At 49.4% G+C, this 14,293-nt stretch overlaps 1 protein-coding gene across 2 annotated transcripts; it reads left to right on the top strand.

Annotated features, from left to right (window-relative positions):
• The first annotated feature begins 1,031 nt into the window (after positions 1-1,031).
• atn1 (atrophin 1) lies at positions 1,032-12,106 on the top strand. Of its 2 annotated transcripts, none has more exons than XM_062399880.1 (10): positions 1,032-1,253; positions 3,142-3,278; positions 3,760-3,861; positions 4,283-4,402; positions 4,606-7,445; positions 7,603-7,819; positions 7,952-9,455; positions 9,948-10,091; positions 10,273-10,453; positions 11,301-12,106. In XM_062399880.1, exons 2-10 carry the CDS (start codon positions 3,252-3,254, stop codon positions 11,332-11,334), a joined length of 5,169 nt encoding a protein of 1,722 aa, XP_062255864.1. In that variant the 5' UTR covers positions 1,032-1,253; positions 3,142-3,251; the 3' UTR covers positions 11,335-12,106. The 2 variants fall into 2 exon arrangements, with proteins under 2 accessions (XP_062255864.1, XP_062255863.1); XM_062399879.1 differs by having other exon boundaries at positions 1,033-1,253; positions 9,948-10,115.
• The last annotated feature ends 2,187 nt before the right edge of the window (positions 12,107-14,293 follow it).

A 14,293-nucleotide genomic window follows, 5' to 3' on the forward strand; every position in this document is an offset into this window, starting at 1 on the left:
TTCCGCTGCAAAGATCACTCCTCACGCGCACCTCGGTATTGCACACAGCGTGCAGCAGAGGGAGCGCGAGGCGACGATGGTGTTGGTCCGTGCGTTTCCTGTCGGTGGCTGACGAAGATGACGATGATGATGAAGAAGGCCGACTGGAGCCGCGCACGCGCACAGCGGACACAGTCTCCGGCCGGGTTTCCATGGTTACCACACAATAGGAGACGGGACAGGGGGCTGCGTGAAGGGGGAGAGAGAGAAGGGAGGAGGAGGAGGAGGTCTGCAGAGCCGCTTGACTGGACACACCGCTGCAAGCACACACACACACACACACACACACACACACAAACAGACACACACACACACACACAGTACATGCTTTAATTGTCCATTTATAAATTGTTGGATTATGCCAAACCAGTTGTGTTTTCTTTGATAACACACTGTCATTGAAACACTCCTATAATAAAACCTGTGTGCGTGTGTGTGTGTGTGTGTCCGTCCGTCTCCTCTTCTCTCCACATTCTCTCACCTCTGAGAACAAAGGCCTCGCCTCTGCCTCTTCATCGCGAGATGAAGACAAACATGTGGTGGTTGAGGCTGCTCACATACAGTAAAGGTGACTGTGGAGGGACTCGGCAACACAAGAGAGAGAGAGACCCTCCCTCTTGATCCCCTCCCTCCCTCTTCAGAGTTTGGCCCTCTCCTCCTCCTCCTCCTCCTCTCCTCTCTCTCTCCTTATGCAAATCACGCCCTCTCTCTCTCCCTTTCTCCCGACGTGCATCCCATCCCTCTCTCCCCTCTTGCTTTAAAAAAAAATTGTGACTGTAAGAACCGAAGAGGAGGAGGAGGAGAAGGGGTATTTGGGGAAAGAAAGAAGGGAAAAAAAAGTGCAAGTCGTCTTAGAGGAAGAGGGGGAGTAGGAAGGGTGGGAGCGAGGTGGACGGGGTATAAGAAAAAAAAAGGGGGAGAAAGGGGGTGGGGAAGAGGCGAGGAGGGGACGCATCAATTTGTACAGTCTCCAGTTGGCACCCCTGTTTTTTTTTCCTCCCCCTGCAACGAATAGAAGGAGATTTTCCTCTTGTGCATTTATTGTTATGATCGGAGCCCGATGCAACATGAGCCAGCACGAGCCCGTGTTGACAGACGCCTGGGCTGTGAGGCGTGCGTGTCAGCGTGCACCATAAAAAGCCCCCCGACCAAACAGAGGGAGAGAAAGGAAAAGGGAGAGTGAGAGTTGGAGCACGCATCGCTGGATATCATAGGTAAGAAGAAGGAGAAAAAACATGGATGCTTATATTTTTGTGCATTTGGAGACCTCCTTCCATCGCTGGCCACGTCGGTGCCCTCCCTCCCTTTTTTCCCGTTCCTCTCCTTTGTGCGCTAATTACCATCATCACCTATGCTCCTGCGTTTGTGGCTAAAATTGTGTCCCGGTGCGTGGATGTGGAGAGTGTGCACGACGCGCAGCCACATTCCAGCGAGGAGAGAGGGAAGGAAGGGAAGAGCCGGTGCGTAGAGCCACGATTCGCCATTCCCGAGCCTATCATCTTTCTTTTTGAGATGTGCAGCGGCGTCTAGAAGCAGCACTGCACAGGCATCCATTCTGATTGTGAACCTGAGTGTGTGTGTGTGTGTGTGTGTGTGTGTGTGTGTGTGCTGCTGAAAACACACGACTCTCTTCCCCCTCCACCCCAGTCGTCGTATAGCCGGACCGGGCGGTGAGGGCTGGACCGTGCAGGGCTGTGCAGCAGCAGCCTCGGCCGGTCTCCTCCACGATATCTTAGAGAGGGGGAGAGAGAGAGAGAGAAGAAAAGATTCGTTGCAGTGCCCCTGCTCGCTGGTGATGTAAGCAAGCTGCATGCTGCTGTTTTGCATCACATGCAGTGCAATTTGTTGATAATGCATGCGCGTGTGCTCGTGCAAATGCGTGTGGGACAGCATGCAGTGGTGTCAACGCTGGTGCACATTGGTGCTGTGTTTGTAGGACCGTGGTCAGTGGAGCACGGAGAGGCCGGTGGCTGCCACCTGTAACCGAGACGTATTATGTACACACACACACAGCTACTGGTCACTGATTGTCTGAACTTGGAGTCGGTCCTATGTTAATTGGGGTCATTGTGCGTGCACTGCATTGTCAGACAGGCCTTGAGGTGCCACCTTCCTCCATTGTGCAGGGATGGTACCAAAATATTGCTCCTAGGTCTGGATCAGTTACTGCAGCATGCTCTTGTAATTAATGCATAGCCATGTGTAGTGGAGCAGCTACAGTATTTACAGGAGCCGACCTGCCTCATCAACGCACACACATACACGTATACACTGGAGTGTGCGTGTAGCCTTGATCAGCTGTGCTAAGTGTGTAGCCAAATAGCTTATTTTTTGTCATACAGCGGCGTGCACTATTTATATCCTCATTCAATATGCATGAGATTTTTCGTCATCAGGGTACATGAATGAATGTATCAGACAAGCCCTGGCACAGTAGTGCACCTATGTTGTCAGTCCACACCCAAATGGATGGAGGATCTTGCTTGACATTGTACATTCCCTTAATGGCCGGCTGGAGAGATAGACATTTTATTCTGCTGGGCATAACCAGGGCATGTGGGTTAACCACAAGTGGCTGTGGGCTTGGGCTGTTGTGGGGTGAAGGTGGAAGAAGGGGGGTGTGGCCCTAATGTTCGCCAGGCGTTCATTGGAGTTCACTGTGTTCTGCAGACTGCCATCCAAAATGCAGGCTACCAATCCACACCTTCTCTGTTCTGCATCTATTATCTGTGAAGGCTCCCAGTTCTGCTGCACCCAAAACAAAGCATCCTGCACGGTTTAACTGCTGTGCTTAAATGCTTCCTGGCTACTGTGGTGAAAACAGAAGAGAGAGGGGAGACTGTTTTGAGTGCCGTGCAAAAGCGGTTGTGCCGATACGGTGTGAAGCATGCTGGGAACCTAAATGTTGCATTTGGGCTTCTTGTTTTTGTAAACTCCGATGTTTTCATGATGTCACAAATTCCTTAACTCCACACTCCATGCAAACGACATCGCTCAGTACTGCGTCCTGACGTGAAGCAATAGTTTTTTGGCAAACCACGGTAGGATTTTCCATGGAGATAAATACTGAATAATACCTTCTTTGTTTATGCTTCTTTGCAGGTTTTGGTAGCTCTCATGGTGTAACACTCATCCCAGTCAGTAAGCAACAGGAACCAATTCAGTCCCGGCAATGGCATGTGTTGCAAAATGGACGTTATAAAGAAGAAACAATGAAAACAAGGACACACAAAGAATCGGTATGCACGAGGCCTACATATTTCTGTTATATATTTTTTTCACAGTGACTTCAGGGATTGTGTACCTGCCTGATTCTTGTGTGTGGCACATTCGAAAGTGAAACTATAATGAGTTCAGTGTGTGATAATATCTCAAACAGACGGCCTGACTAACATGTAAATAATTGATTTGGTAGTGAGATGGGGTAATGTGGTCTAAAAAAAGCAGATTACTTGTTTATACTTTATTCTGTCGTCAGCCTCTCCCTCCTCTCTGTGTCCTCCCTTGACTTTGCTATGCCCTGTTCTTCTTTTCACCTCCCTCTTCTCTTAATTCTCAATTTGCTGCCCTTGAATGGCACAAACTTGTGTTGACTCTATATTATCCTCAACCGACACATCTCTGTATTTCTCTCCGTACATCTCTAACCTTGTTTTAACCATTCATGCTTTCCTCTGCCTTCCACATTTCCCCTCTTTCCTTGGACTTTGGGCTGTGCAGATGCCCATGCGCAGTGGGCGGCGGCGGGGGGCGAGTGAGGAGAGAAGGGGCAGACGCCCGCACTCCAGCCCCACTCGCCCTGAACGCAACGATAGACAGACGGTTAGAGCTCTACCTCTTTTGTCTCCCTTTTTATCCTGTCGTTTCCACTATACGTTTCTGTGTGTGCATGCGAGCAGCAATGTTAATATCAATAAAGACCTGTCTCCTTGAATTGAATTGTGTGTGTTTGTGTGTGTTTGTGTGTGTGTGTGTGTGTGTGTGTGTGTGTGTGTGTGGGTGTGTGTGCTGTCACTGTATGAGTCATCAGTATGATTGCCAGAGACCTTTGCCGTGTCACTATTGTTTGATATTGTACTATTACTCTTAAATCTTTGATGTTTCATGTTTGACATTGATGTTTTATGTCTGTGTGCATGTGTGCGGGCTTGCGTCCGAGTGTGACTTTGTTCTAAAAACAGACACAGGCCTATTAGGGATTCAAAAGCATCACTATGGAATTTAAAGTCTTGTGTTGTTTTAGCAAAGAGGTGCTGTTGAGGAATTGGCTGGAAATCGCTTCAGTCGCAGATCACAAGGGCATGATTCATCAGAGAGTGAGGGGGAGGAACTTGTGTCTCCTCCAAAGAGGCAGAAAGTTCAGGTTTGTGTTACATTTCATTCCCCTGTTATGTAAAGACCAAGTATAAAGCTTTGATTCAGCTAAATCATTTAAAAGGCAACATCTAAGCCAGTAAGAGTTTTCCTTCTGCATATATATACATATTTATATATCTATAAAACAGTATTTCTACATTCTTAAAATGTAGGATTCTACTTCATCCACAAATTATCTTTTTTTGTCAGGATTCAGTCTCTACGCCAAACCCTCCAACATCAACACACTCGACTGACAGCTCGGCTCCTTCCACTGTCCCACCTCCAACCTCGGTTGCCAGCCAATCTCGTGAGAGTGACAACGAAGATGGCCAATCTCAGGGCAGCAGGAGTTCGGTTGTTGGGAGCTTGGCCAATAGCAGCAGCAGTCTGAGCAGCGGGCGGGATATAGACCAGGACAATCGTTCCTCATCTCCGAGTCTCTCTGCCTCCCCTCTGGGTAGCCTTGACTCTGATTCTGACGGCCCAGACTCACCAAAGCAAGGAGAGAGGGAACGAGAGAAAAGCAAGGAAGGGGGGGCGGGGAGGGTGTCAGGCGAGGAGAGGAGAGCGCTACGAGAGGGGAGAGGAGAGGACTCCTGTGGAGATGGAGAAAAGCGAGATGTGGATGCAAGAATTGAAGACTGTCCTTCTCTTAAGCCCCCCTCCACTCCGTGCTCTTCCTCTGGTCTGACGCCCTCCCTCCGGGGAGCAGGGGACTCAACGAATGACAGCAATAGCGGGAGGAAGTCCTACTTCTCCCTGGACTCCAAATTAATGTGTAAAGTTGAGTATGGTGGACCAGTGGGTGGCGATGGTGCACTTAGTGGCAACCGAATGAATTCCAAAGCCAGCACACAGTGCGTGACCAAGACAACTATCTCGGGAGACTTTTCCCACAACAGCCCCAACATTCCACACTCCTTACCCCCTCCTCTCCCACCTCCACCTGCCTTGAAGCCCTTGGAGCTCGGGGGACAAAACCTGCCTGCTGAGGTTAAAACAGAAAGAGACAAAATAGAAAAAGCAGACAAACTCCTGGACAAGGCTCAGTCTACTCCTCCCTCGCTGCTGCCACAGACCGGCCCCCAGCCACAGTCCCAGCCTCAGACCCAGACCTCCACCCACCCTCATCACTACAGCTCCTCCAGCTGGCAGGGTGGCACGGCAACTGGTTGCCAGGGGAGCTGGGGCTACACCCGTTACCCTAGCAACCACCACCCACACCAACCACAGCACCAGCCCCCGGTGCAGCAGCAGCAACTTCCCTCTGTTTACAACCCTCCGTCCTCTCGCCACTCCTCCTCCCACCCCTCTTACCTCCCCCATCCTCATCCTCACCCCCACAGGGAGTACCTTCCCAGGTACGCCGGAGGGGGAGGGGAAAGAGAGAGGGGGGCTGCAGGAGAGAGGGAGAGGGGAGTGAGGGGGGAGTGTGGGGGGAGAGAGCTGAACAGGGAGTTCTCTGCTCCCATTGGCAACAGCAGCAACAATAGTAGTGGGGGTAATAGTAATAGTGCTTGTGGTGGAATAGGTGGACCCAACAGCATCCAAGGCAGGGAGTTTGGGGGTCAGTCAGCGGGTCAGAACCGGGAGTTCCAAAGTTCTGGGAGAGATGGACCTAACTTAGCTCCTGAAAGAAGAGACTTCGGTCCCGCTTTTAGAGACAGGGAGCGAGAAAGGGAACGGGAACGTGAGGGAGGAAGGGAGTTTCCTTTGCCAAACCAAAATCAGAGTAGAGACTTTGGTCCCAATGGAGCTGGAGGGGGGCATCCCAGAGACAAAGATGGAGGCAGATGGGGTGAGTTTGGGGGTCAGACAAGAGAGGTTGTTGGAAACAGTAACCCAAACAACAGCTCTATCCCCCAGGGTAACCCTCCAAGTTCCACCAGCGGTTTACCTGTGACCCCAATGCTGAACCGAGACCCACCTGCATCACCCCAAAACAATCCTAACCACCCCTCTCATTCCTCCCTGCCACCACACCCCCACCCCCATCCCCCAAACTCATCAAACCGAGACTTTCCTCCTTCAATGGACCAGGCACAAACTCCCTCCTCGGGAGCCGACCACTTTCACAGAGAGTACACTCCCCCTGGAGGAAAAGACTTTCCTGCCGGGGCGCCTCCTTCTACTGGCACAAATAGAGAGTACCTCAGCTCCCCTGGGGTGACTCCAAACCTTGGACGAGAGTATGCAGGGCCTGGAGGAACCCAACATCCCCACCCACCTCACCCCCACTACCAGTCTGCTCCCAGAGACAGAGAAAGGGACTCAAACCTGCGAGAGCCAGCATTGTACCAAAACCGTGGAGGCCCAAGTCAACCTCCTGCACTCTCTCCTTCCTCCTCGTCCACCCATCACGTCCACCCTCCAAATCCTCCTTACCCACCGCCACCTCAGCCCCCTCTAGCCCCACCTCAAACCTCCCATGCCCAGCCACCCCCTTCGGGTATGACACCCAATGTACGCTCCCAGCACTACCAGTCCTCGTCCCAGACTCCTCCAACCCCTCTTTCTCCCTTACCCAGCCCATCCACCAATCAGATGGGAGGCTTCTCATCTTTTCCACCTGGCTCCTCCTCTGCACCCAACATGCCACTTGCTGGACCAGGTGTGCCATCCAGCTGTTCACCTGGATGTCGCCCCTCCCCTTTCCATGGCACTTTGAACAACCATCCTCCATTCAGTGGAACGTACCACTCCAATGGGAACAGTGGCAGTAACATGGCCAATAGCAATAGCAACAATAGCGCACCCAATAGCAGCAATACCAACTCACAGTCTCTCTCGCCTCAAAATATGTCCAAAGGACCCCCGCCTCTTAGTAACTCTGCCAACAACAACAGCGTCTCGGCTCCCGCCTCCAGTTCTTCACTTCCGAGTGGAGACGGACATTCCGATTCGGGCCCGCCTCCCCCACCTGTCATCATCAAGGAAGAACCAATAGAAGACAGGGAAGAGAATGAAAGCCCACCTTTGGTGTTGAGAAGCCCTTCTCCTGAACCCAAACCTGTAGACATCCCTATCCACGCCAGTCAATCAGCACGGTAAAGTCAAAAAGACCATATTATCTTAACTGAGGTTACCAATATATCCCCTTGTTCAGACCCTCTTTATTTGAACAACAGTAATTCAAATGTTATGATGGTTGTAATAATGATGGTTGTAATACCTGTGTTACATTGCTGTGTCTCCTGTTTCTAGGTTTCACAAGGTTCTTGACCGTGGCAACGGGAACTCCTGTGCCCGCAGCGATGTCCTCTTTGTCCCGTTGGATGGCTCCAAACTGTGGAAGAAGAGAAATGAGATGATTGAAAGGGCCCGGAGGGAGGTCGAACAGCGGGCCAGAGACCTGAGAGAAAAAGAGAGGGAAAGAGAGCGGGAGCGGGAGCGTGAGAGGGAACTGGATCGACATCTACAGGTGTGCACATTGGAGCTTGATAATTATGTAGTGTGTCATATTTAATGGATTTGATGTATATTAAATTGATCACTTGAATGGGAGGGGAGTAAAGCAGATGAAATTGACCGTCTCCTCCTGTTTTCTCTGCAGCAGCAGAAGGATGTCAACGCCGCTGGAGTGTGTCGCCAGGGCTCCTCACTCTTCTTTCCCTCCTCGTCCTCTATCATCCTTGATCCTTCATCTTCCTCCTCAGGCAACCCTGTTTCCCATCAGCCCCCTCACCCCCAGCATCATCAACATCCACATGTTCACCTTTCTCAAGCACATCATCTTCATCCTTCCCTCTCTCACTCTATCCCCCACTCCCTCCTCATGCCATCCATGGGTGGGGCATCAGCCATGGTTGGAGGCCAACAGGGAGCCCTAGGAATGGGTTTAGGAGGTCCGTACCTGGGCCCAGACACCCCAGCACTGAGAACCCTGAGCGAGTACGCTCGCCCTCATGCTATGTCTCCTCTCGGAGCAGCAAGCCGTGCCCAGGCTCACCACCAACAAATGCACCATGGTCATCCCCATGTCCACCCTTCATTTTTCCTTCCTCAGTTCCAAAATCATGCTTTAGCCCACCCCCATCATATGCCTGCTGATGCAGCTACAGCAGCAGCCATCTTGGGTTTTTTGTATGGGGGCAGCATTGAAGGTGGTCCAGTTGTGGGTGGCCACCCAGGAATGGCTGGAGGCCAGATACCTGGAGGGTTTGGGGGAGCAGGATTCGGAGGAGTTGGCTTTCCTCATGCGATGGCTGCACATCGAGATCGAATGAAGCAAGGGTTTGAATTTAAGAGCGATGAGCGGGTTTACCATCCAGGGTCCATACCCGATCATGCAGCTCTCGCACTTGCCCACTCACATTCACATGCCCATGCCAACGCCCATGTGCATGCGCATGCGCATTCCCTGCTCCTTGGAGGAGGTCCTGCGGGATCTAATGAGGTGTCAGTCTATGGCACTCCTCCTCCCCCAGCTCCCCCTGGCCCTCCACACCTCCAGAACCCAAGCCTGGCCCCAGTAACTCGACCTCCCAACCCTCCAGCCCCTCAGTCTCTCTCCAATCCACCTCCCCCATCTCTCCTCCCACCCTCACTCCCCTCTCACCCTTCATCCGCGGCACCCACTGCCCCCACAGCCCCGGCCACCCCTGCTGCTCCTCCGCCAGCTCCTCCTCCACCTGCTCCACCGACCTCCAATGCCGCCTCACTTCATCACCCAGTCCCTCATTCTTCTTTTCCCAGCGCTCTGTCCTCTCATCTGGCACCAGCCCCTGCTCCAGCCGCTCCCCCCGAGGCCTACCCCACTCCCACTCGCTCACCCGCCTCTTATGAGCGAGACAGGAGTGAGGAGAGAGAGCGGGACAGGGAGCGAGACAGAGCAGCTTTGCCGCCATTTGGGGACAGAGAGCGAGAAAGAGAGAGGGAGAGAGAAAGAGGAGGAAGTGGTGGAGGAGGTGGAGCAGGAGGGGGAAGTGGAGGAGGAGGAACAGGTGGAGGAGGTGGGGGAGAGAATCCGGGACGTCTTCAGATGCTAAACGTGACGCCTCATCATCACCAGCATTCACACATCCACTCACATCTTCACCTACACCAGCAAGACACAGGTACCCACTGCTACAAATAATGCTGTCATTTTCACTATGAACTGCCTTGAGATTATACTGATGTGTTACTGTAGGACTTTCATAGATATCAATTAACTTTTTACACATTCCAGATTTGTGAACTACAAGTCTGGTGACATTAAAATGTTGAATAGCAGCAGCCAATACTCTGTGATTTCAGGTGTTAATGGGTCATAGATTTATTTAAGTCATCATATCAGTTTCAAACATTTTTCAGCCAAAATGCATAGAGGATTTATATTTTCCAATACATAAATAAACAGGAAATATTTTACTGCTTACACATTGTATTGATTGACCACTCTTGAAAAAGCTGTTATGTTCATATTAACAAAATATATCCCAACAACCTTTAGTTACTGGAATGTAACGATTCTCTAACATGTCTGTCGTCTTTTTAAATACATTTTTTGGACGCTTTGACTCATATTAAATATCTCCTGTATTTCTTATTACATCATTGGCATCCAGCGGCGGGCGGGGTTCACCCCCTGATGGACCCGTTGGCGTCGGGGTCTCCTTTGGCACGCCTCCCATATCCAGGAGCCACGCTAGGCACTCCCATCCTGGCTCACCCCCTCACTGACAGCGAGGTGCTCCGCCAACAGCTGTTCGGTGAGGAGAAGGCTCCTCGTCCATGTACTCGTTCAATTTCTTTCTCTAAAAACTCCACAGTGCACAAAGTTTACGAAAACGACAATGATGATTGACCCTGGTGCTCTTTCTTTCTCCTTTTTCCCTGTTGTGTTCCCACATCCCCCTCCTCCTCCTCCTATCCACCTTCCCATCGGCACAGGTGCTCCTTTCCGTGACTTGCCCCAGCCGTCCTCCCTCACTGGACCCATGTCAGCAGCCCACCAGCTCCAGGCCATGCAGCAGGCCCAGAGTGCCGAGCTGCAAATCCAGAGACTGGCCCTGGAACAACAGTGGATCCATCACCACCACCACCACTCCCTCACCCAGGACGAGTACTACAGGTGAGGAGGCTTTGTGGATTTGAATAAACATCATGTAGGACACGAAAAAGCAGAAAATCACTAGATTTAGGACACTTAAAAGGGAATTTTTTTTCCCCGTGATGAATCAATTACTAATTTCCGCTCTAATATTATTAAAGATCTAATCCGACTAAACTGTTCGGGGTTCTTTCAAATTTGAGACCCAAACATGACCTTAAACCCAGAGCTATATTTCCCTGTGTAACAACTGTATGTTTCCTGATTTATTGACTGCTCATCATGTTACTGCAGATCATGGGCTTCAGTATTTCTATCTGTGCCCTCTGCAAAACGGCACGCGAACAGTTAACTTGCATGGCTGCATTGAAAAGAAAAACATTTCTCCATAAAATTGGAAAATAACCAAACCTGATTTGACAAACAGCAAAATGGCTGTTACAAAATAAATGACGTGGGTAGACATTGTTTGGTTACGTCACTAGCTCTAAATAAGCCTTGATTGTAGGTTGACTAAACACACAACACGAGTAAATTCACTCAGTGATTGTGTTTTTGTAGATGAGGAGAATTTTAAATCTTTACAAGTGCCAATTCTCGCTCAATTATACGTGTGGTGGAGCATGAATGTAGGTTAGTTATACTGTAGTTATACTCACGTTTGTCCGTTTTCTAGCGAGAAAGCTTAAAATCTTCTGATGCATCTTAGGTGTAACTGGGAGCTTAGCTTTGTGGCCTTAGGAGGTAAATTCTCGTCCAATAGTGGTTTTATAAAATATCCTTCCCCATCTGAATTCCGTATCTGAACCCAGCCTGAGCTCTGACCTCCAATTTGCAATCTAACACGATTCCTCTTTGACCTTTTTAGTCACCTGAAGAAAGAAAGCGACAAGACCCTGTGAGGGAGGGACGCAACAGAGAGCAGCATGGAGAAAAACCGAGGGACAGTGTGTGTGTGTGTGTGTGTGTGTGTGCGTGCACTCGCAAACTTAAACGCATAAAGCTAAGGCAAAGCACCGGACACAGTGAAGGAATAAAGACTCAAAAGATAAGCTGAACTGAAGGACAGGGAATTCACTCAAGAAATCAAGAAGACTTTGAAGGATTGACAAAAGAAGGAGGAGGAGGAGGAGGAGGAGGAGGAGGGTGTAAAAACGTGCACCGGGATGAAGATCCAGACTCCACTACTTCCCTTCATTATGTTCTTGAACTCCAGTCCTGTTTTGTATCGTGCTCCGTACAGTATATTAGATGGGGGCAGCTATAGTGAAGTACCGTATGTGTAAAATACTTTTGCCAGAAGGAATGTGTACATGAGTCTCTTTTATGTCATTGCATGTAGCTATAGCGCTTATTCTGACCTGGTGGAACTTTTGGTTCTATTTTTAGTAATCACCCCCTCTTTTGTACCCGAGGGGCGTTCTATATGCATGAGACCAGCAATTTAGTGTTATGTTTATGCTCAATAGTATTGTTATTATGATTAATGTTGTCTGTTTGTTGATAATGATATAATTATATATACAGTACATATTATTTGTATTATTTTTTTACATTTTCATGGTATGGCAGGCAGTTTTTTATTTTTATTTTTTATTTTGGATTTACCTTGTGAAACAAGATGCAAATGAAGGCAAAAAAATCTGGAAATAAATTATAATCTTTTTTTTTCTAGTCTCTTGCGTATTCATGCGTGCGCTGTTCCCCACCACCACCTCTGCCCCATACATCCAGACTATTTCCCCTGTCTTTGTTTTATACAAGTCACTCATGCACAAAGCATATCAAATTCCTCACCCCCACCCCACCCCCCCCCCCCTCTGTCTCCCTCTGTCTCCCTCTGTCTTTCTCTCTCCCCGTCTCTCTCCCCATTGGTCTCTCCCTCCCTCTCTTGGCGAGTGTAGCTAATGGGAGACACATGGGATGAGTGTGAGATATGGGAGATGAGTTGCTCCAGTGAACACCAGCCACCCTGTAGAGCGAGCATTCCTTGCTGCACTGTAAAAATGAGAAGGGGGGGAGAAAAAAAATCTATATAAAGAGAGAATGAAAAGGAGAGAGAGAGAGAGCGAGAGAGAGAGAGAGAAAGCCGGAGCGGTGAGAGTGTGATTTACGGACGCTGCTGAAGGCTCAGGGTGCTGTGTGTTCTCACCGTGTCCAGCTGCAGGAATCTCCTTCAAACCGACGCGGATCAGTGAATCCGACCCTCGCGTTGAAAGACAGATTCACTGCTGCCTCTCCGATTTTGGGGGAACGTGTAGATGTGGTTGAACAAACTTTATTTTTTGTAACGATCCCCTCTGTTCTTTTATATTTCCTCACACGACGCCCCTCGGTATCTAAAGCCTACATCTCTTTCCTTTTAATGCGATAAAAAACTCCTCATCCAGATGTGACGTTGATGGATGGCCGTATCCGTAACAGCCATCGCAGACAGGATAGTGATATTGGATGTGAGGCGAGCCACAGGGCTGTGAAATATAGACTGTGCAGGGCCATGCTCGTGGGTTGCTATGCAGGTTGGGTGTCATTAAAAGTCACCTTGAGTAAGTATGTCAACATAATGTAAAGTATCATCCAGCAGGACAAATCTGATTCTCCCCCCGCCAGTGACATCACATCTGGGTGATATTCTTAGCACTTCATCAGTCCTCTCTCAGGGCGGACGAGGACGTTATGAGAGATGAAGGACTTCATTATGAACGTGTGGGCCTGGTATTATTATCCCCACAGCTGATGAAAATAAAAGTTTTCTGCAAATATGTCTCGGTCTCTCACACTGACCTACTTTCTGATATCAGATGTGAATGCTTTAGTGCATTCGATTCATGAACAGTGTCAGGTAATATTTAAATCACAATTTTTATGTAGGTCTTTGTGGCTTTTCTTTTAATTACTTACAGCAGCAATGACAAGAAGAACTAGAATTGTTTGTGTGCAGGATTATGCAAAACTACATAAAGGATTACTACGAAACGTGTGGGTGATGCAGGATGGTTCAGAAAAGAAACAATTCAATTTCTGATCCCGATCAGAGGTCGGATCGAGGAAATTTGCCACTTTCTTTATCATTGTGAGATGTGGTGTTCTCCACATTTTCGTTGATTTCTCAGAGAAGGATTCTTTGTTGAGGGGCCTGTAGTTTGGTGCAGATCCAAATAAAAATCGGGATGTAGTGAATTTAAATGTGGTTTTATAAGAGGACTGTTGGGCCTTGGTGGGAGTTTCCACTTCACACTCCCATCAGGCCTGTAGATCATCTCCGGTTTTACAATCTCGAGTTGGAACTTCCTTTATAGACACAGCTCACTTTTACATCACCATCGTTCTGAGCTGGAGTATTTCCACATTCGAGCTTCAAGAAGGGAAACTCTCCTCTGCTTCAGCATGTCACTCAGCTGCAGGCGGCCCATCCAGGCCCTCAGCAGCAGCAACAGGTAAACTGCAGAGTGGCAAATGTGCACGACGAGAGCTGAGTTTTCACCTTTTTCACCTGCCCCCACCCAGACGATCAATCTCCTCTGACCTCTGGCTCTCTCTCTCCGTTCCAGCCGGGAGAAGAGGATCCCAGAGGAGAGTAGCTGAGCATCTTTAAGTGGATGTGGACGATGTGTGGGGTGAACGGAGCAGGAGCTCCACCTTCCAACAGGCTACAGACCAGGGACAGTGCTGCTTATGGTTAAAACTGGTCTGTAGCCGGACTTCACCCTCAACTATATGTTATGTGAGTATGTGTCTCGCGTTTAAACCATTCTATTGCCTGATAAACAAAGTTGAAACTGGGCTGTAGCTTTGGCTCAGGAGGTAGATCGAGGCGTCCTCTCACCAGAAGGCCGGTGGTTTGATCTCAGTCTCTATTCA

This window comes from Platichthys flesus, chromosome 11, assembly GCF_949316205.1.
Source record: "Platichthys flesus chromosome 11, fPlaFle2.1, whole genome shotgun sequence".
Classification (NCBI taxonomy): domain Eukaryota; kingdom Metazoa; phylum Chordata; class Actinopteri; order Pleuronectiformes; family Pleuronectidae; genus Platichthys; species Platichthys flesus.